At 36.1% G+C, this 15,960-nt stretch overlaps 1 protein-coding gene across 4 annotated transcripts in view; it reads right to left on the bottom strand.

Annotated features, from left to right (window-relative positions):
* Positions 1-15,960, bottom strand: part of METTL15 (methyltransferase 15, mitochondrial 12S rRNA N4-cytidine) — a 91,390-nt gene that overhangs the window by 6,263 nt on the left and 69,167 nt on the right. For all 4 annotated transcript variants that reach the window (XM_071559080.1, XM_071559081.1, XM_071559084.1 and 1 more), the window contains exons 4-5: positions 5,427-5,618; positions 3,195-3,373 (exon numbers count right to left, since the gene is read on the bottom strand). In XM_071559080.1, coding sequence (XP_071415181.1) covers positions 3,195-3,373; positions 5,427-5,618 — 371 coding nt within the window. The remainder of the gene's footprint in view (positions 1-3,194; positions 3,374-5,426; positions 5,619-15,960) is intronic.

The raw sequence follows: 15,960 nt of genomic DNA on the forward strand, positions 1-15,960 counted from the left end.
TCAAAATGATCTGTTAATAGATTACGTATCTAAGTAATGTACAGAAAAATTAAATTTTGAACAAAAATTAATAGATAACAAGGTATATTGCCTGCTGAAAAGAAATCAAAATTGATCATAATTTGTACAGGAAAAGCATATTAAATCACATTCTAAAAATTTCACTATTTTTAACCAGTTTTTCTGCACATGGAGTCAAAAATTGTTTCCAAACAACTCAATGAGGTACAATAAAAGACATCAGAAGTGCTTCATAATTCACTTCCACCCATCTATTCACAGCCCTTCAGTGGAGAACCACTGACCTTCAGCATTTACAAAGCACTCAGCATTGCAGAGGGCTTTGTGAAAATTAGAAACAGTGAGCAGAGTTTGCCTGTGCTGTGGGAAGTGATGCTGTTCACAAGACTGAAAACTCCTCCTTTTACACATGTAAGCTGCAGACTCCACAGCTCTCAGAGATCTTATTTAAAAGGATCAGAAGCCTTTTGGATAACATTTAAGAAAACAAAGAAAGCCAAATATTTTACTTTTTTTTTTTTGCAGGACTTTATTGATTGGCATAGGATGTAGAGAGATAATTTTCAGGTGCTATGTCAAGATATAGAAAGAATTACTTTCTTGAATTGGAACAAAAGAGAGCAAGAAATCACTTGGATACCTGAGTTAGCCCCAGATTGTTGTAGGCAATCTTGACACACAAATCCATGTATATATTTTTCACAACTATATCTTACAATTAGAACTCTTGCTAATACAAACTTTAGAAATATCTGATTGCTCTGTAAATGTTGTGCAGCTGTTTTCTATGGCTGTTTTGGTTTTGTTTTTATATTACATCCTTCACTTTTATCTTCCAATCAATTAGCAACAGCAATACATGTTCTTACCTTTTGGGGGGTGGTAGAAAAGACAAGAAAGTTTAGCATTCTATAAAATGAAATTTTCCAGTTTCAGGTTAGTTCAAATCTGGACTCACTGTGATTCTAGTTATCAGTTGGACCTTAAGACAAAACTTGGGAGCTCTAGAAAAGCTGAAGCCATAGTAATCAATAACATGTGAAAGAAATATGGACAATACATTAATCTCAGATTCTGACAGCAGGAAAGACATAAATACCCAGGTCCACTGGAGAGATTTTTTGCTTTTTTTCTGATTCCTATACTAGGTAAAAACAATGACCCTGACCCAGAAGACAATCAGGCATGTATAAAATCCACAAAATCTAAAATGCCAGATTTTATTATTCTAATTAATATTTTAAAGGACATAACCGTTAACTACTAAGTCACAAATTTTACTCTGGTCAAGTCCTGAATTAGTCAGGGATTTTTTGGGCTGTGCCACTAAGAGGTTCCTGTAGCTGTGGTCTCTGGCACTTTAGCTCTTGTTTATCTCAATAACTTAACTGATATAATTTCACATAAGAATATATATGCACGATAGATGATAAATTACTCAAAATATGTTATAGTTATCAACATTTTGTTAAGGGATGATCAGTTCAAAACCTGATACGATCCACCACTGTGGTCGATTACTGGATGAACCAAACTAACACTGGAAGAAGTTCTATGCAAACAGGGATCAGTGTAACAGCACTAAAATTATAACTACTTGCATACTCCAAAAAAAGCACACAAAATATACATATTTATTGTCTTGGCAGATGTGTGCTGGATTCATTGTTTTTGGCATGTACACTACCTGATGCATACCTGACTCACATATTAAGAAGCTTTTCAAATATAGCAGAGAATTTAAAATGAGAACAAAAAACCCTTCTCATTGTCACAGAAAGTGACCATTCACTGATGACTCACACGCAGAACATTAAACATGAAGGGATCTTCAATCACTGTCTTTTATACACCAGTATTTTTATGTTCTTCTTAGTTCAAGCCATGGCATAAAATTATTTCAAAAGTTACTGAGTTGCTTGTTTACAACATGTAACACATGACATCTTAACAGGGTTGCTTCAATCCCAACAGTGGGAACGCTGTCTTAATCAACAGCTTTTGAAAAGGCATGAGATACATATGACAAAGCCTGAAATTATTGTTTTATGATGTTGTTAATGATATCAAAAATGTAGGTTTTATAAAAGACTCATACCGCTTTATCTCTTTGATTTTTTTAAAATTGCTTGCTCCTCATATTCACTATATTTACAGCAGGGGCTTACAGCAGCAAGCAGTGGCTTCAGGTTCTTTTACCATATCAGCTAAACTTTGGGACTCAGTTGACAGGACATTTTGTTAAAGCATCCTGACTTCTACAAATCCAAACCTTTTAATTTATCAGTCACTAAAAGTAAGGGCCTGAAACGTCCAGTTTAAGCAATACTATTTTTTAAGAATACAATAAATATTTTAAGACTTCAGGATACTGATAAACCATTTTACACTGTTCTTCAGCAAATGATAAATTTGGATTATCATTTAAAAAGTCTATATTCAAAGTCAGCAGTTTAGACTTATTTGTGATGAGATGCAGTGATTTTCATTATTTGGTTAAAAAAAACCCAAAAAACAAACATCCTGCCATGATGAGTGTTAATGACCAGGATTTGTGCCTTATATTTTTCCTTGAAAATGTTCAGTTGCAAACACAAACACGAAGTTTCCTGATGTAAGCACTGTTCCTGCCTAACTGCATTTTGCTCAGGATGTTTACAGTGAGGAGCAAGTAAGATGGAGTGTTTCAATAGTCGCTTCAGGCTGATCTAGTTGGCATGCACAAGGTGAAGCGAGCCATGTATTGCTTCACTCTGTGCTTTCTGATTCTTTAAATGGACAGAAATCACCTGATTTCATTCATAATTGGAAACTGTTATGGCACCTCCCCTCAGAATATTAAAACGCAGAAATTTAAAGCTAAAAGAGGTATGACATATCTGGTGTTTGAAGGTTTATCAATAAGTAGGATAAAGAATAGCCTAGACCTGTCATTCTGTGGTTCAACTTTGTTGGCAAAATGATAAATCACTTCATGTAAAATCTATTATTAAACTAATTGTCAAACTACAATACAAAAAATGGGAGCTTAAAAAAACAGAAAAAGAGAGTTGACATCAGAGCAGAATAGGCAGGATTAGATCCTGCATGATTTCAAGTACAAATGGATCCCTCTGGGACTTGGGGATTAGTATTTTTTCTCCTCAGCCACTGTGAAGAATTAATGAGGGTACCTGCAACAATGCTTGCAAGCTGCTGAGTTCTGGTGATGGGGTATATGCTGCGTGCCTGCACGATGGCTGCGGCGATTTTCTTGGCGTGCCTCTCCTCGCCGTATGTTCTCAGGATGGACGCAAGCGCCTGTTGATCTAAGGCATTCACAACATCAGCAGCAGTGGGCATGGCAGGGCACCTACGCACGAGAACAGCCAATTAGTTCACTGACGTCAGTTTTCATTGACAAGAGGTGAAGCTTCATAGCATTGAGACATAAAGTCAAACACACACACTGCACACAAGTGCCTTTGAGGTTTTCAAATAGGAGATGACAACCCTATGGAAACAGCTTGCACCTTTTAAATCCTTTTGCTTGCTATCCTAAATGGGGTTTGTTCCTTACCTTCAATCAGAACAGCTTTAACTTCTAGGTATTATCATAAACTATGCTTAATAAGGTGACAAGAATATTTCAGTATTGTGCTAAGATGGAAATGCTGTGTGACCTTTTTATGTAGCCAGCTTTAGAATATAAACTTGCCTCTTAGGGGTTCATTTTAGTCATCTTGCATCATAAGTTGTTCTCTAGTCAGAAGTGATTTCAAGGATCTTTTCTTTCACATCTCCTGCTATGAAAACAATTGCTAATGAAAATAATTAAATCTTACTTTTCACTAAAAGGTATAAGAATTTATACCCAAATACTATTCTGAGATAATAGAAATGACCTAATGCAAATTACTGGAATTATTACAGTTTAAACAGTGTAATCCTTACTCTATACATCTAAACCTCTTTCACTTTGCTATTGAAATAGTTCTAAGGTATTTTATGAGCATCATCTATGGGTTTACTAATTGGAGAAAACATACAACAGACTTCATAAATTCTCATCTAAAAAGACATAAATTGGCAGAATATTTTTCAGGCGTTTTTCACTCCCCTGCAGTATCTTACAAAAGATAACAAAACTTAGAGGCAAGTAGTATCATAGCAACAACCATAGTGTAAGGCTTTTGTTATGCCTCAGGTATCCTTTGTTCCTATGCTCTTGTTCCATGTATGTTTTCTCATGATGCATCAGGCTTATATTTAAGCCTGGAGTTGAGATCCTTGCAGTCTGAGGACTGAACCTCAGGAGGATCACAGGACAATTTTGCACAAAACCAGAAAAAGGAAGCATCATGAAATTTGCTGTGTTAAGACTTAACATTAATGTGGTAAGCTAATTCCTTAGAAATTGAGGCTTCCCATTGGCTCTCTGTGAGGAACAGAAAAACAAATAGCATTTCTTAAGACTCCAGGTCCATCAAAACACCAAGAAAAAATTGTCCTTCTCCCAGTAATGCATCATGCAATTACTGACATCATCTATACAGGAGAGATCTTTGGTTGCCCATGTAAAAAGCAAAATGCCCCAGAAATACATCAGGTTGTCTGAAGATGACAACCACTGCATAAGTAGAAATTATCATTCCACCATTGATTTTCATGGTCTTAAAAGTACTAAACACCACTCAAAACAATTTGAATACAGGTGGTTATTCAGTAATCATTAATTTCACTATAAGTAAACCTCATGTGCCTCCTATACCACGTGAAAGGAAGCTTATGATTTTGCTAAGGAAGGCTTACAGCAGATCTATGGGCATAGAAGATAACATTATACTAGCACGTTAAAAGCATTGTAGGTATCTGATTGAAAATGGCAGATACAATGGCTAGGATTTTACTTACTTATTTAATATTGCATTCCTTTTAGAAAGGAGCAACTGGGTGAGATGGTCATTGCACAAAAGAAGGACATTGCTCTTTTTCTGAAACTGCTCACAGGAAGTTTTGACAAACAGAAAGTGTGGCAGAAAAGGAAAGGGACTGCACCAAGTTGTGAGCCTGCAGATCAAGTACAAGCTGAGAAACTGAAGGCCTCTGAAAGGGAGATGTCCCTGTGACTGTATACCATACGCTCCAAAAACTTAAAATTTAATGGTACAGTTAACAAAAATGTTACTGGCTTAATTACTCATCATGGGAACTTTTCTCTTATTTCAAAGAAGGCAAAGATAATAACCAGGGCTGAGCACTGAGATGGAAAAAAACATTTTCGGCAAAAGAAAAAGTATATTCGTACAAAACTAGACGTGGTTTGATGATGAGAATTCTTCAGTTTAAGGGGGAAATGAAATGCACAGGAGTTGCTAAGAAGACAGTTTTTGAATTCCAAGAAGAATTATTGTATTATCAGGTACCTGTCACTATCCATCCTCATGTCCAAAGGTCCATCCTTCTGCAGGGAAAAGCCTCTTTCGGGTGTATCAAATTGCATAGAAGAACAGCCAGCATCCAAAAGAACTCCATCCAGAGTCCCTGGCTCAACCCCAGATGAGATTAACAAAGCCTCTGACTCACTAAACTGTCCTAGAAGAGGTTGAATCTGTTTCCTGTAAGAAAGTAACAAATAAATAGCCTCAAGTTTAATTATAACAATGTAGTATCTCCACCTACATAGTAGGAATTAGATAATAGCACTCAACTTGTCTCAGAAGCAATAGGGCTATTCCCAAAGTAATAGTTCATGTACTTTTCATATGTCAACATTGAAAACTGGTCCAAACCAACTCTCAGTGACTACTTATGCTTCTTTAACTCTTTACTCCCTTCCTTCTTGATCTCAAAAAAAAAAAAAAAAAGGAAACCTGACTAAAATTTATTTGTTCAGTATGCAGGAACTCAAAAGGACACCTTTCATCAAGAATGCCCTGATCACCAAGGCACCCATCCTGCAGGGCCCTTAGTCAAGTGTGGCCAAAGTGCAGAAAAGAGGGTACAGATCTTGGACTTAGAGAAGCAGACAAGATGGAACAAAACTGCAAAACCTTGTGGGTAACATGGTACCTCCCAAGTTCCTGCCACAGGGCAAACAAATTTTTAGTGGTATTTGCCATTTTAAAATAAACAGACAAATGAGGTGTACTGGATCATAAGCAATAAGAACACTTCAGTGTAGTTTGGATTCAGGTACCTAATCACTGAGTACAGTAGTTTTACATGCCCTTTTGTGCTTAGTGTTCTTTCTTAAAGTGGTTCTTGCTTAATATTCCCATAGTGGGATGGAAAAGTCGCATGGCAATGGACAAGATGACAAATCTTCTCCACATGTTCTGGTGTCCAACTGTGTGTGCTGAGGGTGGTTGGGCACTGAACAGGCTCCTCAGAGCAGTGGTCACAGCACCAAGCCTGACACAGTTCAAGAAGCATTTGGACAAAGCTCTCAGGCACATGTATGATTCTTGGGGCTGTCCTGTGCAGGGCCAGGAGATGGACTTTGATGATCCTTGTGGGTACCTTCTAACTCAGGATATTCTGTGATTCTGTGATCTCTGAGGTGTCCAACGCTTTCTTGGGTGTCTAAACCTGGACTTTTGATTTTTACTTACAATTATGTAATCTTTTTTATCTGTCTCTCAAAATCTCAACAAATTTCACAGGTTTCAAAAGATTAATCAATATGTTGCTGCGTTTTCTAAGCAGTACCTGCAAAACACAACATATTTCTGTCCCTCCCAGGAAGCCACTGCCTCCAGTGGAGAGAAACAGCTCCATTCAAAGGAGACATTATGAGTCCAACCATATGGAAGAACATTCAGCTTCACAATGTTCTCCTCATTAGAGCAGAACAATCCACCTATTGAACATAGCACAAAACCCAGGAAACAGTGTGAATGAACAAATTCCACGAGGGATATCATGATCACACACACAATTTTGAATTGATTACTGTCCAGCATATAACTGAATAAAACTACTCAGCTTAATAAGAACTGACAGTTCCTGAAAAGCACAATGTTCCACTTAAGACATTTAAGCCAATTTAAGCTATATAGTTATATAGTTTTGAGATTGTATTTCCCCTCAATATAATGAGAGGAATTTTCTTGAAAATCCCTACCACTTTTTCCAGCTGGGCAGTGTTTCTAACTTTATAGCTCATGCAAATGAATGAACTTTAAAATTCCATATGTGGGACGTGAAAATAAATGAGACGTGGAAAAAGTTCTAAACTGCCATTGTCTGGCTCCCCAGTAGACAGTAATCCATGTTAGCAGCTCTGAGCTCATTCTCCACTGTGTTACCAACACATCTGAAAAATTATTCTGGCATTTTATTACATTTCTTTCAACAAGTCGCAAGTATGGATAACTAAGATGTTTGGGACAGCTTCAGATCCGTCACCTGCCAAACTTCTGTGATTAGAGAAAGTTAATTAAAAAAAGAAGAATATTTGAAGTAAGCTGAAATTGACTCTTTGGTAGAGAAATGCTTCAGCTGGAAAATGTTTTGGAGTTTGCACATAAAAAAAAATAATTAGGCTGACAACTTGATGTTAGACTTTCAGCTGTGTGAACTTATAGCTTATAGTATATAAGGTGTTTTGTTACACACTGCACTGTGTGTACCAACAGAGGATACAGGCATCTTGGTGAATATAATTCCTTACTAATGGGGTTATAATGACTGCATTGCAACGTTCAGGCCAATTCTCTGAATTTCTGTTTCTCTATGGAACAGAAGACACAATTTTAAGCATCTTGGCTACCTCATACACTTTGATTAATCAAACCAAGTACACAGCTATGAAAGATTTATTACCCTATGAAAAGAAATTAAAATATCAAGTCTTTTTTGATAGGATAGTAACAATGATGATAATGATGACAAGGACTAATCTATTAGATTAGAAGCATGACACATTTATTTAAAGTATTTTACCAAGCTTTGAGAACATTTATTAGAATAGAATAAAACTCTTCCCTAGACTACCACTCTCTATATTTATATTCAAATAAAAACTGCCTGTTACACATATGATCTTCTCTAGAAATTCTTAATTTAGTCTCAAATTCCTTTTGCCTTCAGCTTTTTATTTACATCATCTGTAAAACCACTTTTCAGAATAACCTCAAATAAATAATAAATGATAAACTCTTAAATAATAAACTATGTTAAAAATTTTTATTTCCTACAGCCTTCTACTCTACCCAGGTATGCAGAATTCTTTCCAGTTCCTTTTTCCAATGTTTTCTTTGGGCAATAGAAAATTTATGTTCCATGACCACACTTAACACAGGGTGAAAATCTATTATCCTTTCTGACTTAATATACTGCAAAAGCAGCACTTAGTGGGAAAAGTGGGAAAGATAAACCAGGAAACATCCCTAAACACCAAATAAAACATCCAAGCTTACAGCTCAAAAAGGCTTGAGAAGAGAGACCAAGACTGAATGGGCACTTTCACGTCTTGGTGATACCATTGAAAGCTGTTATGACTACAAAGGGTCACACAGAGAGCCTTGTAATAATTTTAGGCAATCTTTGAAGGTTAAAATGTAACTAAATACAATTGTCTTGCTTAAGAGAAAATATTTAAGCTTAGTACTTGAACAGCACTTTACATATTCAGAATATTTTAGAAACAATAAACAACTGCAAAGAGCTTTTAGCTCCCCTCCTATAAATGGAGAAGTAAGATCTACAGGGTTTAATATTTAATGACTTGAAGATACGTAGAAATCGTAGAAATCTAAGACAATTCCAGAGATGATGGTCTGAGGATGAAAAATAGCAGAAAATACCTGTCATTTGATGGGGGTGTGTATGGGGTAATAGCCTGGTAATTTTTTGAGAAATTCCCAACTGTATGGGGTAATAGCCTGGTAATTTTTTGAGAAATTCCCAACTGTATGGGGTAATAGCCTGGTAATTTTTTGAGAAATTCCCAACTGCTGTGCAGATAAGCAATCTCTAACTTCTCAAAATATTCAACATGCTCACTCCCTCCTTAATAATCTTGACATTTGAAAAGAAAAAATATACAAGGTTTTAAAAGAACACCATGAACATGGACAATCTAGCCCATTTTATAAAGAATAAAAAGTTATTCAGTTGCTACATATGTTGTTGGGGCCTTAATAGATTTTCCTGCACAACGACTTCAAAAGCTTGTAGAATTCTTGGAAAATAACAGTTGGAAAGCAAACAGAAACTTGGTTCAGGGTCCTTTGTTCAGGTCATAACACAGTATTTTATTATACTACACTATGACACATAGCATAGTAATTCTGCTAGATAGCACCCCATCCACACCTCTCCACTATATGAAAGAGCAGAAGGAGAAAGAGTTCAATGTCTTCTAAAGTATTTCAGTCTCTACAGATTTCACTTAATCTCTGGTTTTTACAGCCCTTTATAAAAATATTTAATTTTTATTTTACTCACTTGAGAGGGATGCACACAGGAAAAAAGGAAAGCATGAACACAGCTTCTACAAAATAAATTGAATCTTTTCTCTCATCTAATTTTTCTCCATTGTCACAGACATTGATATGACATCAATCATTCAAGTAATTTCATAGAAATGTAGGGTTATGCTTTGATGGTGTTTCAGCATTTTTTATGTATATATAATAGTACTTGCTCTTGATCTTTCCCTACTGCTCCACTTAAAAATTCTATGTGTGAATACATAGAAAGCCATGATGATTCCCTGTCAACAATGAAAACTACCTTCTACTCAACCAGAATAAATCGTTTCTTTGAGAGAACTGAAAAAAAAAAAAAAAAAGAAAAAAACCAAGAGTTTTTCAGCTAACTCTTGCCAGTGCACATCAAACAAGGAGACCAGCCTGGTGCTTTGATTCAGTAACTCTGCTCAGAGTCCATCAGGGGTGCCAAACAGCAGCAGCTGTAATGAGGATATTGGTGCAGCCCTGGTTTGATGTCACTGACTCACCTCACAGAGGTCACTCGGCAGCTGTCAGAGAGCTGCGACTTTCACTCACGGCTGCACTGCTTCAGGCACCCCCAGAAGCAAAATACCAAGTACTCTAGTTGCAAATCCCTGGAACTTTCAGCATCCTACCTGGAAATTGTTGTGAGGGTTGTTCTGCCTCAGTGTAACACTCATCTCAAAAACCGTATCTCAGTATTCTGGAAAAAATACTAAATAACCTCTGTCAAAGAGAAAACTGGCATGGTTTTCATGCTTGTAAAATAAAAAGTAAACCCCAAAACTGTAACATCTATCAACTTATCAACAAGCCTTGTCATTACATTCCTAGTTTTATAAAGAAATTATGTGCAGATCTAAAAAAAAGCTCAATTCAGTCTTGGCTGGGTTTTGTGCTACAAAACTACAAACTCGAATCTCAGCCACGTATTAGCAAAGACCTGAAAAAAGGAAGAAACATATGTAAAAAGCAATTTCCACTGAACCATGTTAATATTTTCAAATCTCAGGGCTATAATAATAATTTTACTCTGTGTGTTAGGATATAACTTGAAGACATCACACAAAAAAAAAAACCAAAGCCCCCCAGTTTGTACTGACCTGTCAAGCCCTGACCATCCAACGCTGTCAGAACTGCAATCCCAAAAGTGAACAAGCTTGCCTTCCTCTGCCTCCTCTTGTCACCTGCCTATCTCTCTTAGTTATTTTCTGCTTCAATTGTTCTATTCCAGTTTCCAGGAAAACTTCCTCTCCTCCTTAGTCTATAAAATGATGCAATCCTTTACTCCTCATGTGTCATTGACTCCAAGCCCCCCCTAACTGTTTCTAACAACCTCTCAAGCACACCTGTAAGGAATGTCAGGATGGCTCAAAACACATTGCTCATTATTTTAATGTTCATTTTTACTTTTATATGAAATACACACTCCACTGCTCTGTCCACTAACACAATCTCAGTAAAAACTACCGGAGGAACTATAAACACTGTTTCAACCAAAGGAAAAACACAACTTTTTAACCAAAAGCACAAGTATCAAAGATGATTTCCATTGAGTACATCCAAAATCTTATAACCCTATTAGATATCTTCCATATCAGGTATGTTCAATCCTGCCAAAACAAAACATGAAAATTTAAGTTCCTAATGAGCAATGTTTTCTGCTAAATTACAGAATAAAGAAGTAATTATTTTCCTTATTCTGGGAAAACAGAAGATAAACAGAGTAAGACTAGAGATCACTGAGGCAAATTTCAAAATTACATGTCTCAGTAAAATTTGAAAAATGCATTTTTAAGTTTCCTGTAACACAAAGTTTTGCTGCATAATAAGAGCAAATGATAATATTCTATGAAATTGCAGGTTAAAATCTTCATTATAAAATACATAGCATTGCTCTGCATGCCACATTTATTACATATGGAGAATATGCAATATGCTGTTATCATTCAGATGCACGAAAAACCCACGTGACCAGAATGATTTGCTTGTTGTTCATAAGACAAACAGTTCAGAGGGTAAGACACTGCCCTCAGAAGAGTCATAAATATTTCTCTGTCACTACACTGCTGCATCTGGGGATTTCATTTTGAGGCATATAACGTTGGCTTAGCCTTCACAGCCCAGTCTTAGAGAGATCAGCGGGCACAAGCAAGAACAGCTGAACACACACGGCATTATCTCAGGACTACCAAACATTCCTTGTGACCCTCAGCTTCACTAGCACTGCCTTACCTGCCCTATCAGAACCTGGACGTGTATCACATTTACCAGGGAATCTGTTAGTTCACCTCTCTAATAACTATTACTTCAAAACTTACTCCAGGAAGTTTTGTTGGAGTTGTAGCATTTCTGCTGACAATTTGCGTGATCACAGTGAATGTTCAACTCATCCTTCAAGTTCTAAGATTACCTTTCTCTATAAGAAAAGAGAGCATCAGCTTTTCTTAGAGCTCATAAATCTTAATAATTATATCCTTATTCTTTCTCTACTAACATCTTAACAGATGTCTTTCTCAAATCACCTCTCCATTCCCCAACAACCCACATGTGCTTTCATTAAAGACACAGCAGTACTTCATTGAACTCAAAAGAAATGTTGCTACTGGCCTTAGAAGGAAAAAAAGTTCTGTTTAAATCAGATGCCAAAACCCAGTAGAATGCAGGAAGACAGTCTGGATATGAAGCAGCAAGCTAAAAAGTACAAATTGACATCAGGAACATAAGAGCTGTGTGTAAACACGTTTAAGTCCATGAATATAAGAATACTAAAATCCGTAGCAACAATCGCTGTACATTGATTTTTTCCAACATGCAGGGAAGGAGCAGATCACTTTTCCCCAGTATTAGCACCCAGTCTCAGAGGAATCTGACAGTATATTGAAGGTTGCAGACTGGGGACAAGGGATACAAACAGATTAATCACTCAATCAGCTGTTTTGAGAAATTACTGATTCGTTGTGATCAGCTATGTATGATGAAAATATCACATATGAAAGATAACAGTTTAAAAAGACAAAAACTTGTACCTCCTGTATGTGAAATGAACAAAAAATTGTACTTTTTCTAATAACTGCATTCCCTCCCTGCAACATTTTGGTTTCTGCTGTCTGAATATATCTCTACCTTACCTAAATCAGTAACCAATTATTCTTCCTTTGCCAAACTATTTCCTTGTCTGAAATACTAGTTAAACCATAGAACACTGAGGATGAATATACCTAGCATCAAGAATTTATTACAAATTCCACAAGTAACTTTTTCTTCCTTCCTGTCAGTCTTATCTAAGCTATGTCATAGAAGAACATGTCTATGTTGTTCGTTGACTCCCACCTTAATCTGTCTGCCCATCACTGGCACAGCATCACATCTCCCAGCTAGAGGCTCCTAATTGTACAGGAAGGAGAAATATGAAAAACAGAACACAAGAGGAATGGAAATAGGGACAGAAATTAAGTAGGGGCATCACTCAGCTAAAAATTACAAAGGCCAAAAAACTTTGCTCTTCTGAATCTTTGCTTGTACCAGGTCTTACCCCTTTTGAGACAAGGGAACAAGAGTTGTGCATAAAATTAAAAATACAGTCACTCCATGGTTTTAAATGATAAGCTAATATTCACTATTTTGTTCTCTGTTTCTTTCCTGGTAGTTTTTATCACGCTCTTCTAACCACCAGTGAACACCAAGCACTAAGTTTTCATGGAACAAGCCCAGTATTTCATTACTCACTGGTCAGCTCACAGCCTGCATAAGTAAACCTAACATGTTCCTTGCCAGATCACTTTATACTTAACTGTAAGACTTTTTACCTGCTGCTTTGTAAGGTTCTGCAGTTCCTCAGAATAAGCATTCAATTTTGCTGCACTAGGTAACATAGCCTAATCAACAATCAACAGCAATTATCCCACAAATTTACTGCCTTATTTAGATAATTTATGAATAAATAAGTTGCATGCCCTACCCACATATCCTTGTGGCACTTCACTGGTGAGCTGGAGGCTTTGAAATGAGATCAGAGTGGCCCCTCTAACCAGGCAGAAAAACCTACACCACAAGACTGTTTTGCCTCTACTACCCATTCTTTGCACAACTTTACCTTATTAAATGGTACTTGTTATTTTGTTATTTACAAACCCGGAAAATTTGTTTCAAATTACAAAACACTTATAATCAAAACTGAATCTAAATTTGTTTCTCATAACATTGCAAACCATTCTTGGAAAGAAAGTAAAGTGCTTAATCCGACTAAAGATTATAACATTTATGTGCATATTTTCAAGGGAGTATTTTACTAGTTCACCAAATCAAAACCTCAAGAAAATAATGATTTCCAAATACTGCGAATAAAAAGTTAGGATAACAGATAACAGACCTTAGTTACACTGGCAAGCGTTGAATTCTGAAAAACTACTGAAGTTACAAAAAAGAGTAGAATATTAACAACTGTAAGAATGCTGCTGATTTAAAATGCTGTCTTAAAACACCATTTGGCAGCAATTCACTTTCCCAGTGACCTTGACATTTTTTCTAGTTTAAAAAATTTCAATTTCAGAAAGGAATCATAAAAATAAAATTAGTTTCTTTAGGAACCATTAGGATCTTTCTGCTCTGTAGATACCACCTCGCTACCACCCATGTAAAACCACACAGACAATTCTACATTAAATTCTAATTTTGTTATTTCACCTTGCAATGAAATCTGTGAAATTTAAATGCATTTCACCACTGACAATCTTTCCTGACAATCACAGTGTTTTCTGTATTGACATTTTTACTTTATACAAGTCATGAGATGCTGCATTCAAATGGACTTCCCTCCTACATAATGAACATCCAGAAACTGTGCAAATTATCCTTAAAGCAAATATAAGAAATAATAATTAATGGGTTTAATGAAATACCATAGTTTCAACAACATTTTTTTATGTACAGAGACTACATGCTCAGCCTAATTACTTACCACCGCAGATGACAACAAAGTCTGGAGTTGTAAGTATTTGGAGAAGTAAGAGAACATTTAATTGAATAATGTTTGGTCCTGAAAGTATACACACAATTTTAAATTACTGCTCTGGTTCTCTCTACTGGGAAAATATATTCAGCTGAGACACATAAAAAAATCAAAGAAAACAATGTCCCATTTGTAAAACACGACAACATCCAGACATAAAAAAAAAAAAAGGCAGTGAGTCAGCTCCACCAAATATGAAATTTGCCCAAATAGGTACATAATCAACAGTTAAAAAGACATCATACAGAAGAAATAATATGGAAGTGTACAAATGTGACTGGCAGGCTATGAGAACAGAAGCTGTTGCATAACTCCACTTAAAGCATCATGAAACTTCCCCATCCACAAGCAAAAAAGTACTTGTAGTCACATTTCTAACCAAGAGGCAATGTCAGTCTAGCTAAATTTGTTGCATATACTCCAGTAAAGGATGACAAAGTTCCTACAAAAATGACCCAAAAGAAATGTGGTGAGTTCAAGAGCATCATGTGTGAAATGTTGTACTGCAGGTCCTGAAGAAAACTTGGCATGAGCTGGAATCTCAACATTTGTGCATAACCAGGAAGGAAAGGAACACGAAGCTTTACTTGACCATGAATACAGCTGTGAGAACAGAAACAAAACCCTACAATGTACAACTCAGAAGTCTCCATTGGAATAGAAAAGTATTAATGGCAAGACGTCACCCATCGTGCAGTGTGCCATTATGGGAGCCTTGTCTAAAAGAGAACCACTCAAAGTGGAACTGGCACAGAGAAGCTCAAACAGGATGAGCAGAAGTGAGAGCTATTATTATGAGATGAGAGTATAAAAAATCCCCAGACCTGTTTTGCATACAAAAAGAAGGCCAAGAATAGATGTTAATATTCTACTACAAGTATTTTAAATGGCAAGGAGTGAAAAGAGCCAATACATATTAATAAACTACTAGTTAATTTTATTCAACTAAAATTAAATTAGGTAACTAAGTGGAAATTTAAAGAAAGTTTCATATAATGAAAAATGAGACTCTGGAATAGTTGGAGCACTGCATATAGAACTCCTAATTACTTTTAAGATGGAGCACAGCAAAGCAGATTAAATTATGCAGTGGCTTGTAATACAATGCAATTGGATTCAGTGATATAGAAGTCTCTCACAGCATGTTTATATTTGAACAGCTATTGTAATACTCCATTGAAAAGTTCACCCTGAAAATGTTTACATAAACTTATCAAGACATATACACATTACACATTTTACATGTGTATAAACATACTCCAACCTAAGAATAACTTACCCTTTAGGTATAAACGATTCATTTTATTTTTAGAAAACCTTAAACTGAATGCATAAACACAACATGGGAAAGAAAAGGCTTTTTTCTCTTACCTTTTTCCAAAGGGATTACTGGGGATTTTTTTAACCAAATATAACAGCTATTGACCAGAAACTGCTATTTCCCTGACAGAACACTCAAAAAAGATGCTGCTTTTAGATAAAATTTCT

This window comes from Pithys albifrons, chromosome 6, assembly GCF_047495875.1.
Source record: "Pithys albifrons albifrons isolate INPA30051 chromosome 6, PitAlb_v1, whole genome shotgun sequence".
NCBI lineage: Eukaryota > Metazoa > Chordata > Aves > Passeriformes > Thamnophilidae > Pithys > Pithys albifrons.